Source organism: Anolis sagrei, chromosome Y (genome assembly GCF_037176765.1).
Source record: "Anolis sagrei isolate rAnoSag1 chromosome Y, rAnoSag1.mat, whole genome shotgun sequence".
Classification (NCBI taxonomy): Eukaryota; Metazoa; Chordata; class Lepidosauria; order Squamata; family Dactyloidae; genus Anolis; species Anolis sagrei.
Window position 1 is genome coordinate 45,046,352 of NC_090035.1, and position 27,083 is coordinate 45,073,434.

Here is a 27,083-nt window from a genome sequence, read left to right on the forward strand (position 1 = left end):
CGCAACTCGGGAAGGAATTCTATTCATCAGCTTCACAAAAAAAAAGAGGAGTAGTAATTTACGTGAAGAACACTATCAACGCCACCCTGGCATTTAAAGACGAAGAAGGTAGAATGATTGGCATTAAGATCAAAAAAGACGGACAGGAGATAATAGTCTGTAATATTTATGCCCCAGTAGGCCCAAAAACTAACTTTGTGAAAGAACTTAAAAAGAAGCTTGATGAACAATCCCACACAGATATAATATTAGTGGGAGATTTCAATGGGGTGTTAGATGGCAATTTGGATAGATCAAAAAAGAACAGGAAAGACACAAAGGGAGGCAAACTGCCGGCCAGCTTTTTACAACTGAAGAAGGAACTCTATCTCCAGGATGCATGGAGAATCAGAAACCCTGCAAGGAAGGACTTTACCTTCTTTTCAGACAGGCATGCATCCTGGTCAAGGATCGACATGCTCTGGGCATCGAACTCAATAATAACCAAGATAAATAAAATCCAAATTCTACCCAGAACAGCGACCGATCATTGCCCTATCCTCATGATCCTACAAGGGACCGACTTTCAAAGGAAGTGGAAATTAAATGATTTTCTGTTAAGTACGGAGGAGGACATTGAACGTAACAAACAGCTCATCCGGGAATACTTCAAGCTTAACAAAAACGAAGAAACACGGGCAGAGGTAGTCTGGGACGCCAGCAAGGCGGTCATGAGGGGGCACCTTATACAACAAGGGTCAATTAGGAACAAGAAAAGGAATGAAAAATATCTTACCCTCATAACTAACATAAAAACCAAAGAAAATGACCTTAAGAAAAAACCAAGAAATAAGAAAATAAAACTGGAGCTTGAACTCCTGAGGAGAGAACTAAACGCCCTCCAACTAGAAAAACTAGCCAAGAATCTAAAGTGCATGAAAGTAAACTACTTCGTCAACGCAAATAAGCCAGGGAAACTCCTCGCGAGGAAACTTCTAAAGAAAAGGCAAAAACAGTACATCTTCAAGATAGTTAGAAACGGAAAATGTCATCTCACGGAAGAGGAAATAAGAGCCCAATTCAAGGAATTTTTCGAAGAGTTATACCAGAGAGATAAGATCCAAATGGAGGATATATCTGAATACCTGGCGAAACACAAACTGGAAAGAATAAAGGATGAGGAAAGACAATCCCTCAACAAACCAATCGAGGAACAGGAAATCAAGATGGCAATAAACAATCTCGCGAACAACAAGGCCCCCGGCCCCGATGGGTTTTCAGCCAGATATTACAAGGTGCTTCAGGAAGAACTGATTCCCCATTTAAAAGAAATTTTTAACAACATCCTCACAGAAGCTAGAATCCCCGAAACATGGAAGGAAGCAACCATCTCCTTAATACATAAAGAGGCAACAGACGCAGAAAATGTGAGAAATTATAGACCGATCTCGCTACTGAACACGGACTATAAGATCTTTGCCAGTATTATAGCGAACAGACTGAAAAAACTTCTGAATAACATCATTAACGAGGACCAAACGGGATTTTTACCATCCAGACATATGAATGAAAATCTAAGGACGATCCTGAATATAATAGAATACTATGCAATAAACACTCAAAAGGAATTGGGTCTGTTGTTTCTCGACGCCGAGAAGGCATTTGACTGCGTCAGTTGGGATTTCATGCTCCAATCAATCAAAGAAAGAGATATGGGCTTCCAATTTAACAATGTGATAAGTGCAATTTACTCTAACCAAAGGGCCAGAATCCGGGTTAATAATCAAGAGACTGCCTTCATAAACATCGAAAAGGGCACCAGGCAGGGATGCCCATTATCTCCCCTCCTGTTCATCCTGACGCTTGAGACTCTATTGGAGGAAATCAGAAAGAATAAAAACTTAAGGGGCACCAGAGTACGAAAAGAGGAGTACAAAGTGAAGGCCTATGCAGATGATATCGTTTGCATCATAGAAAACCCCCTCGACACAATCTCAAGTTGGATGGAAACGATAAACAATTATGGGAAAATATCAGGATTGAGAATCAATAAAACAAAAACTAAAATCCTGACAAAAAATATGGAAGCATCCAGAAGGGGGAGACTGCAGGAAAAAGCACAATGCGAAATTACGAACAAGATAAAATATCTTGGGATATACCTAACATCGAATAACGCCCAATTGGTTAAAAACAATTATGAATCTACGTGGAAAGATATCTCCAAAAAGATTGACAATTGGAAGCATCTAAACTTGAGCATCTCTGGTAGGATAGCGGTCGTTAAAATGAACATTCTCCCTAGAATGAACTTTTTATTCCAAATGATACCCATCCTCAGGACAAACCATTGCTTTGCACAGTGGAAGAAAGACGTAACAAGACTAGTTTGGAACGGTAAAAGAGCAAGAATTAAATATAAGTCAATGACCGATGCAAAGGAAAGAGGAGGATGGAGCTTACCAAACTTACAATTATATTACCAAGCCAGCGCTCTAACATGGGTAAAAGAGTGGGCCACCCTAACGAAGAAAAAACTATTAAACCTTGAAGGCTTTAACATCCGAAGAGGGTGGCATGCCTATTTATGGCATGGCAAATCCAAAATCGAGAAGAACTTCTCCAACCACATCCTGAGAGCGGCTCTTTTCAAGGTGTGGGAAAAATACAAATCATTTCTATACCAAAATACGCCTATGTGGTTATCCCCCACCGAGGCTTACCACAAAAGGGAAATTCCTACCGACACTTGGCATACCTATAAAACTTTAATTATAAAGATGGGAAATCAATGGGAACTAAGACCATTCGATGCCTTAAGAAAAACAGATGAGAATTTATCCTGGTTTCACTACTATCAAATAATGGAGGCATTTAAGGAAGACCGAAAAAAAGAGTTTGCCCCGCCCGACAGCTTTTGGGATGCAATAATGGTAAAAGAAAAGAAATTAATCAAAACGCTCTATAATAAGCTGCTCGAATGGGACACAGAGAAGGAACTAGTTAAAGAAAACATGACAGCCTGGGCAGCGGATCTAGGACACTCCATCCTTCTCCAGGAATGGGAACAAATTTGGAAGGTGAAAACCAGGTTCGCCAAACCAGTGACAATTACGGAAAACTGGCGAAAGATGTTTTACCGGTGGCATCTGACGCCCCAAAAAATGGCAAAATTCCATAAAGGTGCAAGTAATAAGTGTTGGAAGTGTGGTAAGCAATTAGGTTCTTTTATCCACACCTGGTGGAAATGTAAAGAAGTTAAAAGATTCTGGTCGGAAGTACACAGACAGACCCAGCAAATGATCCAAACAAAATTTGAGCTAAAACCCGATTACTACCTTCTTCACCTCTTGGACTTTGATATTGAACCCAACAAAGAAAAGATATTATTCCATATTACAGCTGCGGCTCGAAACGCTCTAGCATGCAAATGGAAAAGTGCAAACCTCCCAACCATAGAAGAATGGCTCCTAAAGATCAGTGATCTAATCGAAATGGACGTACTAGCAAACCTAATATACGACACAAGCCCAAGAAGGAAAATAGATTGGAAAACAGTAAAGACTTATATAAAGAACAAAAATACACTGCACTAGCATGTCATTGAGCTAAGCAGCGGATGCCAACAGGAAGAGAAAGAACCAGAAAGAGAAAAAGTTTTAGGACTCTGCAAAACTATCCAGGAAGTGACAACTGTGTGTCGTTAGTCTGTTTTTTAACCTTACCCCCCCCCCCCTTACCTGACACTTCACCTTCCAAGTCCCCTAATCCTCTACCCTCCCCCCCACTTTCCCCTGGAAACTGATGTCTGTATTTAATGGTGTGGAATGTGATTTTTTGTATGTTTATTGTATATTGTTGTTATTATAATGAAAATGTGAATAAAGATTATTAAAACTAAAAAAAAAAAACTACAAGAGAGGAGATTCCATCTGAACATTAGGAAGAACTTCCTGACTGTGAGAGCCGTTCAGCAGTGGAACTCTCTGCCCCGGAGTGTGGTGGAGGCTCCTTCTTTGGAAGCTTTTAAACAGGGACTAGATGGCCATCTGTAAGGGGTGATTTGAATGCAATATTCCTGCTTCTTGGCAGGGGGTTGGACTGGATGGCCCATGAGGTCTCTTCCAACTCTTTGATTCTATGATTCTACCTGGATTTCAGTAAGGCCTTCGACAAGGTCCCGCATGGCCTTCTGGCAAACAAACTAGTCCAATGTGGGCTAGGCAAAACTACAGTGAGGTGGATCTATAATTGGTTAAGCAAACAAGCCCAGAGGATGATTCTCCTCAATGCTTCCACTTCATCCTGGAAAGGAGTGACGAGCAGAGTGCAGAGAGCAGGTTTCAACCTGGGCCCAGTCCTGTTCAACATCTTTATTAACGACTTAGATGAAGGATTAGAAGGCATGATCATCAAGTTTACAGAGGACACCAAATTGGGAGGGATAGCCAATACTCCAGAAGATAGGAGCAGAATTCATAATGATCTTAACAGATTAGAGAGATTGGCCAAAACTAACAAAATAAAGTTCAACCGTGACAAATGCAAGATACTCCACTTAGGCAGAAAAAATGAAATGCAAAGATACAGAATGGGGGACAATGCCTGGCTTGAGAGCAGTATGTGTGAAAAAGATCTTGGAGTCCTCATGGACAACAAGTCAAACATGAGCCAACAATGTGATGCGGCAGTAAAAAAAAGCAATGAGATTTTGGCCCTCATCAAGAGGCGTCTAGTGTCTAGATCCAGAGAAGTCATGCTACCCCTCTATTCTGCCTTGGTTAGACCAGACTTGGAATACTGTGACCAATTCAGGGCACCACAATTGAAGGGAGATGTTGACAAACTGGAATGTGTCCAGAGGAAGGTGACTAAAATGATCAAGGGTCTGGAGAACAAGCCCTGTGAGGAGTGGCTTAAAAAGCTGGGCATGTTTAGCTTGCAGAAATCTGAGAGGAGACATGATGGCCATGTGAGGAGAAGTCACAGGGAGGAGGCAGCAAGCTTGTTTTCTGCTGTCCTGAAGACTAGGACACAGAGCAATGGTTTCAAACTACAGGAAAGGATATTCCATCTGAACATTAGGATGAACTTAACTGTGAGAGCTGTTCAACAGTGGAACTCTTTACCCTGGAGTGTAGTGGAGGCTCCTTCTATGGAGGCTTTTAAACAGAGGCTGGATGGCCATCTGTTGCTTCTTGGCAGGGGGTTGAACTGGATGGCCTATGAGGTCTCTTCCAACTCTACAACTCTACAATTATATGATTCTACTGGAGGCGTTTGAGGGGACTCACCCACTATAGTTGGAGTTGGAATTTACCTTACAGCCAGGGAGAACACTGAACAATGCACCTAGAGCAAACTTCCCAACATAACAAACTTGAAGTACTGATGGAGTTTCTCAGGATTATCCTGGCATGATGGGAGTTGTAGTTCACCCACAACCTTATATATTTTGTACAATTTAAAAAAATACTTTTTCCAATAACCTGGGCAACATCAGGTACCCAACCTAGTAAGTATATATGTGTGTGTATGTGTGTGTGTATACACACACACACATATATATACATATACATACACACACACACACATTATTATTATTAATGAACAAAAATTCGAACCGTCCGCCCCTTTAAGAAGAGAACAGCACACAAGCCACTTGTGACTCTCTCGCCTTTATTTCACATTTTTCTCCTTTTTTCCTCCTTGCTTTTCCACACACACACACACACACACAAAACAAACAAAAGAAAGAGGATGAAAAAAGTCAGGACAAATTCCTCAAAACAATACTATCATAACTTATGACAAAACACTTTCCTTTTCTTCCCATCCTCTTTCCTCCCCCAATGCCCTTCCCTCCATTTACTAACATTATTATTTCCAATGTTTATTATTACTTTTTTATTCTTTTAATATCCTCTGATCCTTGGTATTTAATACCTTCTTGGCAGGAAGAAAGAAAGAAAGAAAAGTGAGAGGATTTCCTAAGTACTTGTTCTGTTTGCTACTTTTCAGAGTGCAAACTCTCCTATATTCTTTTTGTTCTGTGACATATAAAAACACACAAACTATTCCCGATAAAAGACATAATTATTAATTGGCAATCCTTTTCCTGAACTGGAAACTATGGGTAGTTGCCCAGGATAGGATCCTGACAGCAATCCATTTCCAATCGGTTTCGGCTCATCAATCTGAAGGAAGGGGAGATAGTATAAGGGGGATGGACTAGATGGCTTTTGAGGGTCCCTTCCAACTCTTAAGATTCTATGATATATCTATCATAATAATTATTATTAATTGGCATTGTTTTTGTTTGTTTTTATATAACCTAAACACTGTTCATTTCCAGTTATAAATTGATTTTTTTTTTTAAAAAAATGGCTTCATCCTCCATCCAGCTGCAGTTTCTTTTAGCAGCATCAGGGGAAGAAAACACATTGTATGATATAATGGGATAAAATGATAATAATGATATTATATAACCATATGATTATATAATATAATTATATTATTAATTATTATTATTATTATTATTATTATTATTATTAATATTTAATTCCTTCCAATGTTTCTTTTCCCAAAGGTCCCTCATTAAATCAATAGCTATTCACTCATTCATGTCTCAGTGAGATCTATTATTATTTCATTCATAAAGCTTCATTCACTTATCAATGGAATCTATTATCTCATTCATAAAATGGCGGACTGTTGTACGAATGGAGAAATCAGAAGAAGCTTGAGATTATGATTAATAGTATTATAACATCTTTAAAATACTTCTAGGATTCGAAGGCAACATTTCAACCCTCCCGACAGATGGACAGCTTGCTATTGTTATTATAGCAATATGATTATAGCAATACGATTTCTATCACTGGAAGAGACCAGGAGATTTTCGGCTTTTCAAAGAGAAGGAAAGCAAAAGATAGATAGAGGGGTTAAAAAAATATAATATAATACAAGGGTCGTCCCAACACTGACAGTATCATCATCGTCATTATGATTATTTCTTATCAAAAGGGACTTCCTGAACCATCAAACAACTGGTCACTGTTTGTTTTGTTTTTTTCTGTAAGGAAGGTGCAGCTTTGGACGGAGAAGCCATGACGGTCCTTGTTGGCGCATCTTCTTCCGGAACCAGAAACAATGGGTTGTCAGCCAGGATAGGATCTGGATGGTGGCCCATTTCCAATGCATTTCAGCCCATAGTGGGTCCATTGAGCCAAAGGAAGGGAAGGAGGGGTGATCTGGTATCAGAACAACGTCTATGTTTGTTTGTGTTTTTTAAAAAAAGAGGGGATTGGGGTCTTTCTATGGGGCAGGAGGTCACGTAGTGACGGCCTCTAGGTAGCTCTGCAGCTTGCGGACAGTGCTCTTATCCAGGGAAAAAAGGTCAAAGTCAAAAGTGGTGGTCGTCACATTGAAGTGGCCTGTCTCCTCAATCAGGTTCACGATCTACACGAGAAGGAAAGGGGGAAGGAAGGACACAAAAAATTAAAAACTCGCTTGAGTCAGCCTTCTTCTTAGTGGTAAATATATCCATTTGTATTCATACAAGGTAATTAGGTTTCTCAGCTATTAAACTGGTATACCTTGGTATCTCTTTGAACAGTTAGGGACAAAGATATGCCAATGCACACACACACACACACACACACACACATAGAGAGAGGGTAGAGTTTCAGAAGTGTTATTTCAGTTGCCTAAAAAACTTCTACTCTCCTTTAAAACATCTTGCCTTTAAATCATGCCCTCAAGAGACAAATCATGCCCTCATGTCTTTCAAAGTAACATAGTTATCTTACAAACTTTATGTATTCAGCATACAGGTACATTGCTTATCAGTCCAGTTACAGATAGGATTTGAATTAGTTTCTCTATGCAGGTAACACAGGGTATTTTTCTGAAAATCAACAGTCCAAAGTCTAAAGCACCTCCCCCATCTAAGAGTCTAATAGAATCTCTTGTCTTGTCTGAAAGTCCAATGATGCTGACAAAATCACTACCTGTCAGCTGAAAAAAAGCCACCCTACTGGGATCTGCATGCATTATTCGCTGGTACATCACATAGTTCTAGACACTTGGGAAGTGTCTGAAGTGTGATTCAATACAACAGCCAGCAGAGTGATCTTGTTTGCTGTGCACTCTTCTTGTTGTGTTTCAATAATAATAATAATAATAATAATAACAATAATAACAACAACAATAAATGATTTGATTTACTATGTGATTGTAATGCACACCCGAATGCTGAGGAGGCCATGAAGCCCCAAATGGTGAGCATGAGATCCAGGGAAAGGGCTGCAAATGAGCCTAACACACATTGGGAAAGCCCCTTCTTTACCTGCTGAAGGATGTTCCGTTCCCTTAAGGCCATCAGTCGCCGGTGGAGCTCCACCAGTTCGTCCGTGTAGGCCTAGCAGAGGGAAAGAAGAAGGAAAAGATGAAAGGAAGAGAAGGAAGAGAAAGAGGGCGGTCAGTCAGTGAGGGAAAGGGACAGGGCCTCCCCCTCTCTCCCATTTCCCAGGGAGCCCTGGGGCAAGAGAGGCGTGGCCTGACTCACCTTGTCATAGGTGCCTTTTTTCAGCATCTTCTCTGACTTGCTGTGGGACTCAGGGCTCTTTCTCCCTGAAACCTAGAACAGAGAGGGGGAAGCAGTTCTCAGAGGAGGAAGAGAAAGAGAGGCGGCGGGGGGGGGGGGAATGGCCTGGGAGTCCCCTCCTCTGGGCATCTGTAACAGAGGCTGGGTGAGAGGGCTTGAATGGCATATTTCCTTAGGGAAAAATAGGGCTGGGCAGCCATATGTTGGGAGGGATTTAATTATGTCTTCCTTTATAGGGCTGAGCTGGGTGGCTTTTGTGAGGCCAGATAAGAGGGATAGATAGAGGGATAAAAGATAGACAGAGAGGGGTGGGGTGGATAGATAGACGGATACATAGCATAGAGGAATACATAGAAGGATAGAATCATAGAATCATAGAGTTGGAAGAGACCTCATGGGCCATCCAGTCCAATCCCCTGCCAAGAGGCAGGAAAATTGGATTCAAAGCAGACAAACAGACAGATTGATTGACTGATGGCTAGAGAGAGGGATGGATGGATAGATAGACAGACAGAGGGATAGATAGATAGATGGATGGACGGATGGACAGACAGATAGATACAAAGATAGATATAGGTAGGTAGGTAGGTGGATGGGTGGACAGATAAATAGAAGGACAGACAGACAGACAGACAGACAGATAGATAGATAGAAGGACAGACAACAACAACAATAATAATGCTTTATTTATACCCCGCTCCATCTCCTCCAGGGGGACTAGGTGCGGCTTACATGAGGCCATGCCCATCAATACAATACAAGCTATAACACAAACACAATAAAACAAGCAAAATATATAAAATACAAAATTGAAATAATGTAAAACACAACAATATAAAATCAAACATTAAAAACACAGGTAATTTCACTAGGCAGGGCCAGATGCATGGATAAAATTATAGAAAATATTAAAAACACTGGGAGATAGGGTAGAGTAACTTATAAGGAGGAGGCTCCAGGAATGACCTTGGACCTTGGGTTGGAGGGAGGAAGGGAGGGAGGAAGGGACTATGGGAGGTCTGAGGGAAGGGGAGGGTTGTCTGGTATGCATGGAAGTGAGAGCAATTTGGACTGGCGGAGGACATTCATGGACATTCAGAGGACAACTGTTAATTTAACAACAGACTCTATTGCTCAGTCAACCGCAGCTTGTGGCTAGGAACAACATCTCCAAATGACAGACAAGTTTGCGGTTGAGGTTGCTGATTTAATGATCAATAGAGGCAGACGGACCTCTAGGAGGGCTGTTTGTGACTCTCTGGCCCAAATTCTATCAAAAAGACCATGGGATATAAGACTGAAAGCCATAACCTGGTTGCGAAGGGACTATCAGTCACTTGACCGCTCCTCCTGTCTTTCAATTACACCGGAAGACAATTTATGGCTCGGCAAGCTGCTGGCAATGCGATCCTGCCTAAAGAAATGGGGCATCTCCATCAGAAGGGTAGTTGTGGACCCTCATATCCGCCCACTTGTTGACACAGTGGTACCTTCTCGCCTTGCTCCATCAGGTCCCTGTGAGAATTCCACAAATAGCTCCCCGGTTAGGGCCACCCCTCCTGGTCTGTTTCAATTTGAAACCCCATCTGCTCCAGTTGTCCCTACACAATCAGCCACACTTTCCCGCCCAATAACACTTCCCTTGTTCAGCCCACTCAGCCCCCTTGATGTCTCCCTTTCTAGTTTAACACTGGAAGCACCCCTACCTGAAATTCATGGGAGACTATACTCCAACCTTTCTTCTTCTGACAGCTGACTAGCCACAGATTCAAACCATGTAGGGAGGGAGGGGGGACCGGAGGAGGGGGGCGCCATTCAGGTCATGTGTTGGAGGAGATTTGCAGGTCACCAGCATCCCAGGGAGAAGCGCAACAGAGTTCTTGCGACCCTGGAGAAGGTAGGAAATGGTAGGCCCCATGGCAGTCCCCTTGATCTTAAGATCCTGCTGATTAATGCCAGATCCGTCAATGGTAAGACTGCTGCCATTCAGGACTTGATCCTGGATGGGGGGGGGGATCTGGCTGGTTGGACGAGCTGGGGGGAGTAAAACTCACTCAGCTGTGCCCACTGGGCTTCGGAGTGCATCAGCAGGCCAGGCTGGGGGGTGGGGGCGGGGAGGAGGGGTCGCAGTTGTCTATCGGCAATCCATCGCCGTGGTCAGATGCTCTGTTCCGCAAGCATCTGGGTTTGAGTGTGTCCACCTGAGGGTGGGGAACCGTGACAGCGTGAGGTTTCTGCTGGTGTACCGCCCACCCCGCGACCCAGTAGATTCCCTGACTGAGCTAGCAGAGGTGGTCTCCAATTCGGCCTTGGTCTCCCAGCGCCTGGTTGTGCTGGGAGACTTTAACATTCATGCTGAGACCTCCTTGACTGGTGCAGCTCAAGATTTCATGGCCGCCATGACGACCATGGGGCTATCACAAATTATATCTGACCTTACCCATCAGGCTGGACACACACTCGACCTAGTTTTTGTGGCGGACAGTGGAATGATCAGAGTGGAAGAACAAAACATCCTTCCTGTGTCATGGTCTGATCACTATCTGATCAGTTTTAGACTTTCTGCGACCCTTAACCTCCACAGGGGTGGAGGACAAATTAAGATGGTCCGCCCCAGGAGACTGATGGATCCGGACGGTTTCCTGAGGAATCTTGGGGTTCTTTCTGCCATGGAGCCTGGCGATCCTGTCGACGTCTTGGTCGATCTCTACAATAGGGAAACGACCAGGGCGATAGATACGATCGCTCCCGAACGCCCCATCACGTTGCGTCATGACAAGCCATCTCCCTGGTTTACCGGGGAGCTGGCTGTGATGAAGCATGCGAGGAGGGGGCTAGAGCGCACTTGGAGGAGATCTCGGGACGTGTCTGATCAAGCACGGGCTACAGCCTCTCTTAGGGCGTATACCATGGCTATACGGGTAGTCAAGAAGTCCTATACGACTACCCATATAGCGTCTGCAGCAAATAGATCTTCGGAGTTGTTCTGGGTCGTTGGGGAGCTCTTTCAGCCACCTGTGGTGGAGGAGGTTTTTGACGACCCGGAAATTCAGTGTAGCGATTTCGCACACCATTTTGCAGGCAAAGTCGCTCAGATATGCCTTGAGCTTGACTCCAATTTCACCGCAGTGCCAGAGGAGGTGATTGAGGCATCTGCTTGTCCAACTTTGTGGGATTCTTTTAGGCTTGTTCCTCCTGAGACTGTGGAGGAGGTCCTTGGGGTTGTGAGGGCAACCACTTCGGCTCTGGACCCTTGCCCGTCCTGGCTAATTAAATCGGCCAGGGAGGGGTTGGTTGATTGGTTTAGGTTGATCATCAATGCATCATTGGAGCAGGGTTTTTTCCATCTCTCCTGAAACAAGCTGTGGTTCATCCACTCCTTTAAAAGGTTTCCCTTGACTCCACGGTGCTGAACAATTTCAGACCGATCTCCAACCTCCCTTTCTTGGGTAAGGTGTTGGAGCGGGTGGTTGCCTCCCAGCTCCAGGGCTTTTTAGATGACATCAACTATCTAGATCAGTCACAGTCTGGTTTCAGGCCTGGTCACGGCACCGAGACAGCCTTGGTCGCCTTGGTGGATGACCTCCGTAGAGAGCTGGACAGGGGGAGTGCGACTCTGTTGGTTCTCTTGGACATCTCAGCGGCTTTCGATACCATCGATCATGGTATCCTTCTGGGACGACTCTCTGGGATGGGTCTCGGGAGCACGGTTTTGTCGTGGCTCCAATCCTTCCTGGAGGGTCAATCCCAGATGGTGAAGCTGGGAGACGCCTGCTCGGACCCCTGGCCTTTGACCTGTGGGGTCCCGCAAGGCTCTATTCTGTCTCCCATGCTCTTTAACATCTACATGAAACCGCTGGGAGAGGTCATCCAGAGTTTTGGAGCTAGGTGCCACCTCTATGCAGAAGACACACAGTTCTACTACTCCTTTCTACCTAATTCCAAGGAGGCCTCTCGGGTGATGGCCACTGTGTCTATCTGGATGAGGAGGAACAAGCTGAAGATCAATCCCGACAAGACAGAGGTCCTTCTGGTCGATCGTAAACCTGACCGGGGTATAGGGTGGCAACCTGTGCTGGACGGGGTTACACTCCCCCTGAAGTCACAGGTCCGCAGTTTGGGAGTCCTCTTGGATTCAACGCTTACATTTGAGGCTCAGGCGTCGGCGGTGTCTGGGAGGGCTTTTGCACAACTGAGACTCGTGCGCCAACTGCGACCGTACCTCGCGAAGGCGGATCTGGCCGGAGTGGTCCATGCCTTGGTCACCTCCAGATTGGATTACTGCAATGCGCTCTATGTGGGGCTGCCCTTGAAGACGGCTCGGAAGCTCCAACTGGTCCAACGATCAGCAGCCAGGATGCTAACTGGGGCCCCTTACAGAGAGAGGTCAATCCTCCTGTTCAAGGAGCTCCACTGGCTGCCATTTATTTTCCGAGCCCAATTCAAGGTGCAGGTGCTTACCTACAAAGCCCTGAACGGTTTGGGACCAGCCTACCTGCGTGACCGCATTTCCATCTACGAACCCACGCGTTCCCTTCTGTCATCTGGAGAGGCCCTGCTCGTGATCCCACCGGCATCGCAAGCGCGCTTGGTGGGGACGTGGGACAGGGCCTTTTCTGTGGTGGCCCCCCAACTCTGGAACACCCTCCCCTAAGACCTTAGACAGGCCCCTACATTGGCTGTCTTCAGAAAGAACTTGAAGACCTGGCTTTTCCGATGCGCCTTCCCAGATTAGGAAATCTCCACTACCAAGTCCCATAAGCACTTTATCAGAACCAATGATTGCTACACATCGCACTTGCCCTGGAAGCCCTATATACACCTCCTGTCACATCAGCACTTTTAATTCTTGTACCCTTTACTCTGGCCCGGCCCAGTTTTATTGTGTTTAATGTATTGTGCCTGTTGTTTATTTTGCTTTATTCTGTTTTTAATTGTTTGATTTGCTTAGATTGTATTGTTGTGTTGTGTGTTGAGGCCTTGGCCTGGGTAAGCTGCATCGAATCCTTCGGGAGATGCTAGCGGGGTACAAATAAAGTTTAATAATAATAATAATAATAATTTATTGCACAACCCATAAAGTAAAGTGCATCTAAGATACAGAGATAGATAGACGGATAGACAGACAGACACAGGGATAGATACATAGAGGGATAGATACAAAGATAAAAGGATAGATAAATAGATAGACAAATAGCAGATTGACGGAAAGTGGGATAGACAGATAGCGGGATGGATAGATGGTGAGATAGATAGAGGGATAGATAGAGGGACGGATAGATAGACAGACAGACAGGGATAAACAGATATATACAGCGATAGAAGGATACATACATAGAAGGATAGGTACATAAATAAAGAGATAGATAGATGGATGGACAGACAGACAGATAGATAGATAGATAGTAGGCCTGGGTAACAACGGAAAAATTTGTTTCTAAAATCGATTTGTATTTGGGGTTTTTTTTTGTTTCGATATTTAAAATAATTACAAAATTTTCCTTTTAAAATGTTCGATATTTACCAAATTTCGTAAATGGTAAAAAATTAACGAATCGATTTCCGAAACAATAACGAATTGATTCGTTAATGGCGGACGCGACCGCGAAATACGCTAAAAAACCTCCAAAACCTTCTGAAGCTTCCCTCTCCCTCTGTTGTTGACTGTTGGTGTGATATTATAATTTTTTTTCACTAATTAAACCATAAAACTGGCCCAGACATGCGGAAATAATAACGAAACGACCTCAAAACAATAACAAAACGAATACAATATCGAAATACGAAGCATTTACAAAACATTTTTGAAAATTCGTTTTTTTTCATAATTGCTCCAGAATGGTTCGTTATCGTTTTGTAATTGAAAAAATTAACGAATTATTAACGAATTACGAATTAACGAAACGAAACCGCCCAGCCCTAATAGATAGATAGATAGAGGGACAGATCCAAAGAGGGATCTCTAGGAAGGGCACCTTGTTGTGGGAGGGGGGCGGCTTCTGGCTGAGAGGGGCCTCTCGGCTAGGGAGGCAGGAGTCCATACTGTTGTCGCTGTCGCTGTCGCTGGGCCTGAGCCTGCAAGGAAGCAAGGGAGGATTCATATTTAATATAGCACTATGCAATACGAGTTTTGTTCTTGGGTTATTACTATCATTTCTTAATTGGTTCTAACATAAAAAATGTGGGAAAAGTGTGTGTGTGTATTTGTGTATATGTGTGTGTATACACACACACACACACATATCTATCTATCTATCTATGCCATGGATGGCCCTCGGTTGGGAGGGACCGGATGGTGTCTTCATGTATTAGAATGGGTATTTATATCTGACATCTATCTATAGCATGATATAGATCCATCTCTGAGGATCCCACAATTCCTTCCTTCCATTTATATCTGACATCTATCTATAGCATGATATAGATCCATCTCTGAGGATCCCACAATTCCTTCCTTCCTTCCTGGGTGTCAAGGAGGTGTGGCCTCTTATCTATTCATTGATCCATCCCTTAATTCATTCTTTTGGGTGTGTGCAGAAGGTGGGGCCTCCTCACCTGGCATCCTGCCCAACAGGGGTGGCCTTGGGGGCGGCCTCCTCTGAACCAGAAGAGCTGTCATCCTCGTCCGACTCCTCCGACTGCAGGTCCTCCACCATGGAACGCAATGGCCCTGCAAGCAAGTCGTCAAGAGTATTAGATATTATTGTATTGTACTACTATTATTATTATTATATTATACTATTAAATATATTATTATATTACTATATTTATTATAATTATTATATAGAGAGAGAGGGGGGGGGAGGTATAATAGTATAATATAATGTTTATTTGGTCTCATGGTTTCATAGCATTCCAAGCTGGCATTTGAACTATGGTTTAATCAGTGATTTCATAGAGGTATTATTTATTTATGGCATTTCTATCCTGCCTTTCTCCAACCTGGAGGCAATTCAAAAATTATATTCGGATGATTGTATTACTATAGTTGTAACTAGCTGTCCCCAGCCACGCGTTCCATCTGGTTAAATGGAAAAGAAAGAAAAGAGAAAGAGCTGGTTTCTAATATATGTAATGTTGTAATGCTTGTAGGTACACAATATTTTTTGTTATTCCATTATCTGTGAAATAATAAGAATACTGGGGTAATAATAATAATAATAATAATAATAATAATAATAATAATAATGAGATCTTCTTCTCTCAGTTCTGCTGGTTCTGCTCCGGAGAGAGGCAAGTAGGCAGGCTCATTGGGGGGCGACCAGGCCATGGATCCCTAATGGTAGCTCTGGCCCTTTCCTTTGTGTTGCTTGGACATCCAGCAGATGGTGCTGTATGTGATGCCAAGCATGTTTTTACCTGTCACAGGTGTGACATCTATATAATAGTAGGTATGCAAAAACATAAAAACATTCACCTGTTCTAATGCTACATTTGTCCAAATTTTGAAGCAATTGGTGAAGTATTTTGGGATACTTGAGGTCATTCACAAAAGGACATTTACATTTTTATTTATATAGATGATTATATATTATTGCATTACGCTATTATATTATGATATATTATTATACTATTAATTATAACATTATTATATTACATCCTATTACTACTATATTATTATTACTCTTACTAACATTATTATTGTAACTTGTACAAGAAAGGGAGAAACCAATACATTATATATATATAAAAACCACATTGTGATCTGTATATTAAAACTACATTTTTATTGGCCAACCAGAATGCTAAAATAACATACAGAATGGCCCTTTTCCTATTTCATCATCATCATCGTCATCGTCATCTTAATTATTTATTAATTGCCCTCCATCTGAGATGCTCTAGACAATTTACATAGCAGAAATTATACTGGATAAAACACATACATACAAATATTAATAACAGCTAAGAACTGACTATTTAAAGTTGATTGGGGTAAACTGTAGGGGTGATGCAGATATTTGATCTGGATCGGAACCTTTTTAAACAGCTTGTTTCTCAGTTTTTGTGGTTTTTTTCGGGCTATATGGCCATGTTCTAGAGGCATTTCTCCTGACGTTTCGCCTGCATCTATGGCAAGCATCCTCAGAGGTGAGGTCTGCTGGAGCTGGGAAAAAAGGGGTTTATATATATGTGGAATGACCAGGGTGAGACAAAGGGCTTTTGTAAGTTGGGCTAGGTGTGAATCTTCCAACTGACCACCTTGATTAGCATACAATGGGCTGACTGCCTGGAGCAAACTCTTCTTGAAGGGTGATTAGGTGTCCCTGCCAGTTTTTCTCTCTGCTGTTTTTGCTGTTGCAATTTTAGAATTTTTTAATACTGGTAGCCAGATTTTGTTCATTTTCATGGTTTCTTTCTGTTGAAATTGTCCACATGTTTGTGGATTTCAATGGCTTCTCTGTGTAGTCTGACATGGTGGTTGTGAGAGTGGTCCAGCATTTTTGAGTTCTCAAATAAAATGCTGTGTCCAGGTTGGTTCATCAGGTGCTCTGCTATGACTGATTTCTCTGGTTGGAGTAGTCTGCAGTGCCTTTCATGTTCCTGGATTCTTGTTTGGGCGCTGAGTTTGGTGGTCCCTATGTAGACTTGTCCACAGCTGCATGGTATACGGTAGACTCCTGCAGAGGTGAGAGGATCCCTCTTGTCCTTTGCTGAACGTAGCATTTGTTGGATTTTCTTGGTGGGTTTGTAGATTGTTTGTATGTTGTGTTTCCTCATCAGCTTCCCTATGCGGTCAGTGGTTCCCTTGATGTATGGCAGGAACACTTTTCCTCTGGGTGGATCTTCATCTTTATTCTCGTGGCTTGTTCTTGGTCTTGCAGCTCTTCTGATGTCTGAGGTGGAGTATCCATTGGCCTGGAGAGCCCAGCTGAGGTGGTTCAGTTCATCTTGGAGGAGGTGGGGTTCACAGATTCTTTTTGCACACTCTGCCAAGGCTTTAATGGTGCTTCTTTTTTGACTTGGGTGATGGTTGGAGTTTTTATGTAGATATCTATCTCTGTGTGTGGGTTTTCTGTAAACTGTGTGACCCAATTGTTGATCTGGTTTACGGATGACTAGGACATCTAGAAAAGGCAGTCTTCCTTCCTTTTCTTTTTCCATAGTGAACTGGATGTTTGGGTGGATGCTGTTAAGATGTTCCAGGAACATGTTGAGTTCTTCTTCTCCATGGCTCCAAATGGTGAAGGTGTCCAAATGGTGAAGAAGCTTGTTTCTTTTAATTTATGTTGTACTGTATGTGTATGTGTTTGTCAAATGTTTTTGATACGGCCAATGGGCTAATCAAAAAAATGAACCAGCAACATTATCATTATTATAATATACTAGCTGTGCCCTGCCACGCGTTGCTGTGGCTTTTAGTAAGAGTTTTGAAGTCTGTGCCTGGCCTCTCTTCCTTCCTTCACTCACCCTCTTTCCCTCTTTCTCTCTCTCACACTCCTTCCTTTCCCCTCTTTCTCTCTCTCTCTCTCTCTCCCTCTCTCTCTCTCTCTGGCATCCCTCCGTCCTCCCCCTTCTTTATGCTTGTGTGTAAACTTGAGTATCTTCTGTTGGTCATGGGGGTTCAGTGTGGCATGTTTGCCCCAATTCTGTCGTTGGTGGGGTTCAGGATGCTCTTTGAGTCTTGGTAAACTCTGAATCCCAGTGACTACAACTCCCAAATTGTCAAGGTCTATTTCCCTCAAACTCCATCTGTGTGGATATTAGGGCGTATTGAATGCTTTGGTCCGGATCCATCATTGTTGTCTTCCAAGTCGCCCCCTCCCTTGTCCCCACCCCTTCCCTCCCTGAGTCACTCCTTCCCTCCTCCCCCCCCTCCGGAAAGACACGCCCCCTCCCTTCGCCCCACCTCTTCTCTTCCTGATTGACTCCTGGAAGGAAAGGGGTGGGGCGAAGGGAGGGGGCGTGTCTTTCCGGAGGGGATGGGAGGAGGGAAGGAGTGACTCAGGGAGGGAAGGGGTGGGGCGAAGGGAGGGGGCGTGTCTTTCCGGAGGGGGGGAGGAGGGAAGGAGTGACTCAGGGAGGGAAGGGGTGGGGCGAAGGGAGGGGGCGTGTCTTTCCGGAGGGGGGGAGGAGGGAAGGAGTGACTCAGGGAGGGAAGGGGTGGGGCGAAGGGAGGGGGCGTGTCTTTCCGGAGGGGGGGAGGAGGGAAGGAGTGACTCAGGGAGGGAAGGGGTGGGGAGAAGGGAGGAGGCGTGTCTTCAAATTTGCCCCCTCCCTTCTCCCCACCCCTTCCCTCCCTGAGTCACTCCTTCCCTCCTCCCCCCCCTCCGGAAAGACACGCCCCCTCCCTTCGTCCCACCTCTTCTCTTCCTGATTGACTCCTGGAAGGAAAGGGGTGGGGCGAAGGGAGGGGGCGTGTCTTTCCGGAGGGGATGGGAGGAGGGAAGGAGTGACTCAGGGAGGGAAGGGGTGGGGCGAAGGGAGGGGGCGTGTCTTTCCGGAGGGGGGGAGGAGGGAAGGAGTGACTCAGGGAGGGAAGGGGTGGGGAGAAGGGAGGGGGCGAATTTGAAGACACGCCTCCTCCCTTCGCCCCACCCCTTTCCTCCGTGACTCACTCCTTCCCTCCTCCCTCCCTCTCCGGTTAGACACGCCCCCTCCCTTCACTCCACCCCTTTGTGTGTGCCACGCGGGGGGGGTGAGGGGCGGCGCGTGCGCGCGTGGCGGGGAGTTTGCACCGCGCACGTGTGTGTGTGCCGCGCGGGGGGAGGGGGGGAGGGGCCGTGCGTGCGCGCGTGGCGGGGAGTTTGCACCGCGCACGTGTGTGTGTGCCGCGCGGGGGGAGGGGGGGAGGGGCCGTGCGTGCGCGCGTGCCGGGGAGTTTGCGCCAGTGCGCATGTTCAGTTGTTTTGCGGTGTTTTTGTCGTTGTTGTGGTGTTTTTTTTTAATTTGGAGTACATTAGTTTGTACCGAGTGGGTTGTCCTAGGGGCATGGCAATTCTGGTTCAGTTTCGTTGGGGGGTTGTGGAGTTATACGGCTCCGTACGACGCCCCTTACAGATTTATATTATAGATTATACACTATTATTATTGTATATTATTATATTATACTGTTTAATTATTACTACTATTAATATTACTATTGTTAGGAATCAGCCTGTGTTTGTGTTTCAGGATCCTGATGTGGGAAATGATGAGGGAATTGATGAGAAAAATGGTGGTGCTGAGGCTGAGGTACAAGATGGAGATGGTTTGATCAATTATTTTCTGGAGACACAGAAGCCCCAGGGTAAAGGGCAGTTTCTCATGAGAATATTCCTGCTGGGCTGAGCAATGATGGTTCACTCCTTCTCTCTGTGAGCTCTCAAGATTTGGGTTTGAAAAACAATCTGACATTGGGAATTTTAATGAGCAGCCAGATAGGGAGCTGAAGAATAGGTGGCTGGATATTAGCCAGGATCAACAGCAAACTCGTGTTTACGTCGCTCTGAAAGGCTTTGTCTGATAAGGGGTTAATGTGGGGGAAAGCAAACCAATTTCTGAGTTTTGGGATATAAGGTTTGCCTCAAAGGGAAACCTGTTAGATCAGGCATTGTTTGGAAATCAAGTTCATGTGCCATGGAAATCCTGTTCATGGGGTCTTGTTCCTGTGGAATTTTTTTAGCCTTTTGGATTGTCTTTGCATCTTGTTGATTCCTCTCTGGATTAATACTGACTTGGATTGCTTTTATATCTGGTGTGGACATTGCTTTGTGCTACTACCTTTTATGGACTTATTAATTTTTGGAACTTTCTTATTTTTTTACAAGCATTTATTTCTTCTGGCTATTTACTAAGCTTCAATAAAAGATTTGTTTCTTCACTCTTCGTGTGGTGTGTTTTAAAGTCAGAGGGCTTTTTCCTGACCTGGAGTGCAACAACTATATTGAATTCCAGGGCCAGAGAAGCAGATGGCAGAGACAGAAAAATGGCCTGCCTCAGGGGAGTGTGCTTACTGCATTGATGCTTAACATTTACACAAATGACCAGCCATTGCCGGAAGGAACAGAGAGTTCATCTATGCTGACAATTGTGCCAAGCAGGGAGCTTTGAAAAGGTGGAACATAAGCTCTCCAAAACTTTAGGTGCTCTTACTGCCTCTTACAGGGAAAACCAGCTGATTCCTAATCCATCTAAAACACAGACGTGTGCTTTTCACCTTAAGAACAGACAAGCACCTCAAACTCTGAGGATGACCTGGGAACGAATCCCACTGGAGCACTGCATCTGGGAATCACCTTGGACCATGCTCTGACTTACAAGAAGCACTGCTTGAATATCAAGCAAAAAGTGGGTGCTAGAAACAATGTATTACAAAACTGACTGGCACAACCTGGGAATCACAACTGGACACAGTGAAGACATCTGCGCTTTGCTGCTGAATACGCATGCCCAACGTGGAACACATCTCACCACGCTAAATCAGTGGTTGTGGTTCTTCATGAGACATGCTGCATTATCAGAGGTTGTCTATGCCCCACACCACTGGAGAAGTTATACTGTCTAGATGGTAATGTACCACCTGACATCCACCGGGAAGTAGTGGCCAGTAGTAAAAGGACCATGGCAGTGACATCTCCAGCCTATCCTCTGTTAGGATTTAAGACGAATTGCCTTAAATCAAGAAACAGCTTCCTGTGATCTACAGAGATACTCGCAGGAACACCTCAGCAAGTAAGAGTCCAAAAGTGGCAGTCTAAAGCCTGGAACCTCAATCAGTGGCTGAGACCAGACGAGGGACTCCCTTCTGGGCACACAGAAGGCAGGTCAAATTGGAAGGTGCTGAACAGGCTGCGCTCTGGCACGACCAGGTGCAGAGTCAACCTTAAGAAATGGGGCTACAAAGTGGAGTCCATGAAATGCGAGTGTGGGAAAGAGTAAACCACAGACCACCAACTGCAATGCAGCCTGAGCCCTGCCACATACACAAGGGAGGACCTTCTCACAGCCACACCTGAGGCATTCCAAGTGGCCAGCTTCTGGTCAAAGAACCTTTAGGATCATGCCAAGTTTTTTAAACTTTGTGTTTTTTAAATACATTACAGCTGTTCTCTCAGTTTGCTTCTGATATGATAAGTAAATAAATAAATAATACAATATTATTAAAATATAGGATTTATTGCTTACGTCGCAGACTCAGAGGTTTATGAGAATATACTTCATGGCTTATGTCACAGACTCTGAGGTTTTTTATAAGAGTAATAATAAAATAATAATACAATATTATTAAAATATATTATTTATTGCTTATGTCACAGACAAGAGGTGTTTTAATAATAATAATAATAATAATAATAATAATAATAATAATAATACATGCACAATGGAGGACCTTCTCTCAGTGACACCAGAGGCACTCTAAGTGGCCAGGTTCTGGACAAAGGTCATTTAGTACAATGCCAAGTTTTCAACTTTGTTTGTGGTTTTAAATAAATTACAACTGTACGCTAAATTTGCTTCAGACACAATAAATAATATTATACTATTATTATAAATATATATTATTACTAGAATCATAGAATCATAGAATCAAAGAGTTGGAAGAGACCTCATGGGCCATCCAGTCCAACCTCCTGCCAAGAAGCAAGAATGTTGCATTCAAATCACCGCTGACAGATGGCCATCCAGCCTCTGTTTAAAAGCTTCCAAAGAAGGAGCCTCCACCACACTCCGGGGCAGAGAGTTCCACTGCTGAACGGCTCTTACAATCAGGAAGGTCTTCCTCGTGTTCAGATGGAATCTCCTCTCTTGTACTTTGAAGCCATTGTTCCGCATCCTAGTCTCCAAGGAAGCAGAAAACATACTTGCTCCCTCCTCCCTGTGGCTTCCTCTCACATATTTATACATGGCTATCATATCTCCTCTCAGCTTTCTCTTCTTCAGGCTAAACATGCCCAGCTCCTTAAGCCGCTCCTCATAGGGCTTGTTCTCCAGACCCTTGATCATTTTAGTCGCCCTCCTCTGGACACATTCCAGCTTGTCAATATCTCTCTTGAATTGTGGTGCCCAGAATTGGACACAGTATTGCAGGTGTGGTCTAACCAAAGCGGAATAGAGGGGTAGAATCACTTCCCTAGATCTAGACACTATGCTCCTATTGATGCAGGCCAAATTCCCATTGGCTTTTTTTGCCGCCACATCACATTATTGGCTCATGTTTAACTTGTTGTCCACGAGGACTCCAAGATCTTTTTCACATGTACTGCTCTCGAGCCAGGCGTCCCCCATTTTGTATCTTTGCATTTCGTTTTTCCTGCCAAAGTGAAGTACAGGGTTAGTCAAAATGAATAGGCCAATAAGAAAATTAATTGTACCCGAATGTATGTTTACTGTAACCAAACCACAGCTACGTAGCGACAGATAAACTATCAAAGTTTTTTTTGAGCAACACACATGTACGTTAATGCCGCTAGGCGTCGCTAGGAGTCGCTGTTTTCAAAATGGCGGAATCAGGCAAAGAGAAGGCGTTTTGTGTGATGACATTTGCTAAAACAATGTCAGTAATTACGGTCCAGCGAGAATTTCGAGCCAAGTATGGCAAGGAACCACCTCATCGACATTCCATTGCGAGGTGGGTAAAGCAATTTGAGGAGACAGGCTGCTTATGCAAGGGTAAAACCACAGGACGACCGCGTGTCTCCGAAGACACAGTGGAATCCATTCGTGCATCCTTTCAACGAAGTCCCCAGAAGTCGACAAATCGTGTTTCCATGGAATTGAATGTTCCGCAAAAAACTGTGTGGCGCGTGTTACGCAAACGTTTGCAGTTCAAGCCGTATAAATTGCAAATGGTGCAGGCTTTGGAAAAAGGTGACTATTCGAAACGACACGATTTTTGCGAATCAATGCAGCGAAGACTAGAGGAGGAAGGCTTTGCCAACAGACTGGTCTTCAGTGACGAGGCAACGTTTCACCTGTGCGGGAAGGTCAATAGGCATAATCTCCGCTTTTGGGGATCTGAAAATCCTCATGCCGTATTGGAACATGTAAGGGATTCGCTGAAGGTAAACGTTTTCTGTGCAATAACCAACCGTCACGTGTTTGGCCCATTCTTTTTCGCGGAGAAAACCGTAACAGGCATAGTGTACGCTGACATGTTGTCTGAATGGTTGATGCCACAGTTAGAAGAGAAAGTGCCCGATTTCGTATTCCAACAGGACGGTGCCCCTCCGCATTGGCACAACAGTGTACGCGAGTACCTCAACGAACACCTTCCCAGACGTTGGATTGGCCGTGCTGGAGTGACTGATCTTCCATTCCTCCTGTGGCCCCCCAGGTCCCCCGACCTCACACCATGCGACTTTTCTCTCTGGGGATATGTGAAAGACACTGTGTTCCGACCTCCATTACCGCTGACCTTGGACGACTTAAAACAACGCATATGTGCTGCATTCGATGCCATTACGTCGGATGTGCTGCAACGGATGTGGAATGAACTGGACTATCGCTTGGACGTCTGCCGTGTCACACGGGGCGCCCATATCGAACATCTCTGAAGGTGAGACAAAACTTTGATAATTTATCTGTCGATACGTAGCTGTAGTTTGGTTACAATAAACATACATTCGTCTAAAATTAATTTTCTTATTGGCCTATTCATTTTGACTAACCCTGTATCTTGCATTTGTCACTGTTGAACTTCATTTTGTTAGTTTCAGCCCATCTCTCTAATCTATCAAGATCGTTTTGAATCCTGCTCCTGTCCTCTGGAGTATTGGCTATCCCCCCAATTTGGTGTCATCTGCAAACTTGATGATCATGCCTTCTAGCCCTCCATCTAAGTCATTAGTTTCAGCCCATCTCTCTAATCTATCAAGATCGTTTTGAATCCTGCTCCTGTCCTCTGGAGTATTGGCTATCCCCCCAATTTGGTGTCATCTGCAAACTTGATGATCATGCCTTCTAGCCCTCCATCTAAGTCATTAATAAAGATGTTGAACAGGAGCGGGCCCAGGACAGATCCCTGTGGCACTCCACTCATCACTTCTTTCCAAGATGAAGAGGAAGCATTGGTGAGCACCCTCTGGGTTCGTCAATTTAACCAATTACTGATCCACCTCACCGTAGTTTTGCCTAGCCCACATTGGACTAGTTTGTTTGCCAGAAGGTCATGGGGGACCTTGTCGAAGGCCTTACTGAAATCCAGGTACGCCACATCCACGGCATTCCCTGCATCTATCCAGCTTGTAACTCTATCGAAAAAAAGAGATTAGATTAGTCTGGCATGACTTGTTTTTGATAAATCCATGTTGACTGTTAGCGATGACCGCATTTGTTTCTAAGTGTTTGCAGACCACTTCCTTAACAATCTTTTCCAGAATCTTGCCTGGTATCGACATGAGGCTGACTGGAAGGTAATTGTTTGGGTCATCCTTTTTCCCCTTCTTGAAGATTGGGACCACATTGGCCCTCCTCCAATCTGCTGGAACTTCTCCCGTTCTCCAAGAACTCTCAAAGATGATTGCCAATGGTTCCGAAATGATTTTCGTTAGTTCCTTCAGTACTCTTGGGTGTAGTTGATCTGGCCCTGGGGACTTGAACTCATTTAGAGCGGCCAGGTATTCCTGGACAACTTGTTTCCCAATTTGGGGTCGGATGTCCTCTAATCCCTCATCCACTCCATCTTGCTGAGGTTGAAGATGACCTTTTTGTGAGAAGACCGAGGCAAAGAAGGCATTAAGTAGTTCTGCCTTTTCCCTACCCCCTGTCAGCATTGCCCCATCTTTTCCTCGAAGAGGCTCTATCGCCTCCTTGTTTTTCCTTTTTCTACTGACATAAGAAAAGAAGCCCCTTTTATTGTTTTTAATGTCCCTGGAAGTCTGAGCTCGTTTTGTGCTTTAGCCTTGCGGACCTTTTACCTACAGGTTTTGGCTATTTGTTTGAATTCTTCTTTGGTGATTTCTCACTTTTTCCACTTCTTGTGCATGTCTCTTTTGTGTCTTAGCACAGTTAAAAGTTCTTTGGACATCCATTCTGGCTTCTTTGCACTTGTCCTATTTTTTCTCTCTGTTGGAACAGTTTGCAATTGTGCCTTGAGTATTTCACTCTTGAGAAATTCCCATCCATCCATAACTCTCTTATCTTTTAGTATCTGTGTCCACGGAATGCTGCTCAGCGTTTCCTTCATTTTTTGGAAATCGGCTCTCCTAAAGTCCAAAATACGGGTTTGACTTGTCTTAGTTTCGGCCTTCCTTTGTACCTCAAATTGCAGGATCTCTACTACTACTACTACTACTACTACTATTGACATTGTCATTATTATCTATATATATAAAAAGGGAAAGAGCATACAACGGGACAGCAAAACGCGAAAAACCCCTGTCTAAAATTCACCAAATTTGCCGTGCACATACCTCAACCCACAAGGTATGGACAACACTCATCAAAATTCCAAACAACATTTCAACAAACTCACAATTACAAAAACCAATTGAGCATGCGCAGTGCCCGGGGAGTAAGTACACACACAATGCACTCTGAGAACTGTAGTTCTAGAACGCGGCCTAATCGCTGACGCTGAAGCCCTGGCCTGGGAGTTGGAGCTCGGCCGGCTGTGCTCGCTGGGGGCCAGGATGCTGTGCGACTTGCGGAGGCTGCCTGGGAGGCCCCGTTGCGCGTCTTCCTGGCCCGGTTGGGAGAGGCTGCGGCTTGGCTCTGCCAAGGACAGTCCATCGGCCACCACAATGCCCAGCCCAGGCCGCCCCCGCACATCGCCGTCTGGCTCCGCCATTGGTGAGGAAGGGGAAGGAGGGAAGGAAGCGGGAGAGGGAAAGAAGGACGGAAATGAGGGGAAGGAGTGTAAATAGCAAGGAATGAATGAATGACTAAATGAAGGAAGGAAGGAAAGAAAGAAAGAAAGAAAGAAAGAAGGAAAGTGGGAAGGGAAAGGGAAGGTGCAGGAAGGAAGGAAGGAAGAAGTTGAGAAGGTATATGAAACAAGAAAGGAAGAAAAGCAAGAAGAAAGAGAGAGAAGGAGGATGGGAAAGAAGGGAGAAAGGAAGGAAGGAGGAAAGAAAGATAGAAGAAAAGAAGAAAGGGAAGGGGAAGGGAAGGTGTCAAAAGGAAGGAAGGAAGGAAGGAAGGAAGGAAGGAAGGGGAATTTGGGAAGGGGAAGAGAGGGGAAAAAGCGAAGGAAGAAGAGAAAGGGAGGGAAGAAGTCAAGAGCGAAGGAAGGAAAGAGATAGAGAGGGAAGAAAGGGGAGAAAGAGGAAGGAAAAAAGGGAGGAGGAAGGAAAGAGGAAGAGAAGGAAGGAGGAGAGAAAGAAAGAAAAAAGGGAAGGGAGGGAAGACGGAGCAAAGGAAGAAGAGAAAGGAGAGAAAGAGGGAGGGAAGGAAAGAAATGAAGAGAAGGAAGGATGGGAGCAAAAAAGCTAAGAAAGGAAGTAAACAGGTAGAGAAGGAAGAAAAGAAAGAAGAAAAGGAAATGAAGGAAGGAGTGAAAGAAGGAGAGAAAGAGGGAGAGAAGGTTTACTCGCCAGCAATGCGTGGTGGGTAAAGCTAGGAATATTAATAGTAT

At 44.3% G+C, this 27,083-nt stretch overlaps 1 protein-coding gene across 3 annotated transcripts in view; it reads right to left on the bottom strand.

Annotated features, from left to right (window-relative positions):
* Nucleotides 1-5,638: 5,638 nt before the first annotated feature.
* LOC137095272 (protein ENL-like) overlaps nucleotides 5,639-27,083 on the bottom strand; it is a 65,518-nt gene continuing 44,073 nt past the window's right edge. The window contains exons 8-12 of one of the 3 annotated variants that reach the window (XM_067461718.1): nucleotides 15,143-15,257; nucleotides 14,563-14,662; nucleotides 8,549-8,620; nucleotides 8,330-8,401; nucleotides 5,639-7,440 (exon numbers count right to left, since the gene is read on the bottom strand). In XM_067461718.1, coding sequence (XP_067317819.1) covers nucleotides 7,312-7,440; nucleotides 8,330-8,401; nucleotides 8,549-8,620; nucleotides 14,563-14,662; nucleotides 15,143-15,257 — 488 coding nt within the window. In that variant the 3' untranslated portion in view covers nucleotides 5,639-7,311. Of the gene's footprint in view, nucleotides 7,441-8,329; nucleotides 8,402-8,548; nucleotides 8,621-14,562; nucleotides 14,663-15,142; nucleotides 15,258-24,985; nucleotides 26,938-27,083 lie in introns of those variants that run through there. The other 2 variants (XM_067461719.1, XM_067461717.1) reach the window with 2 other exon arrangements.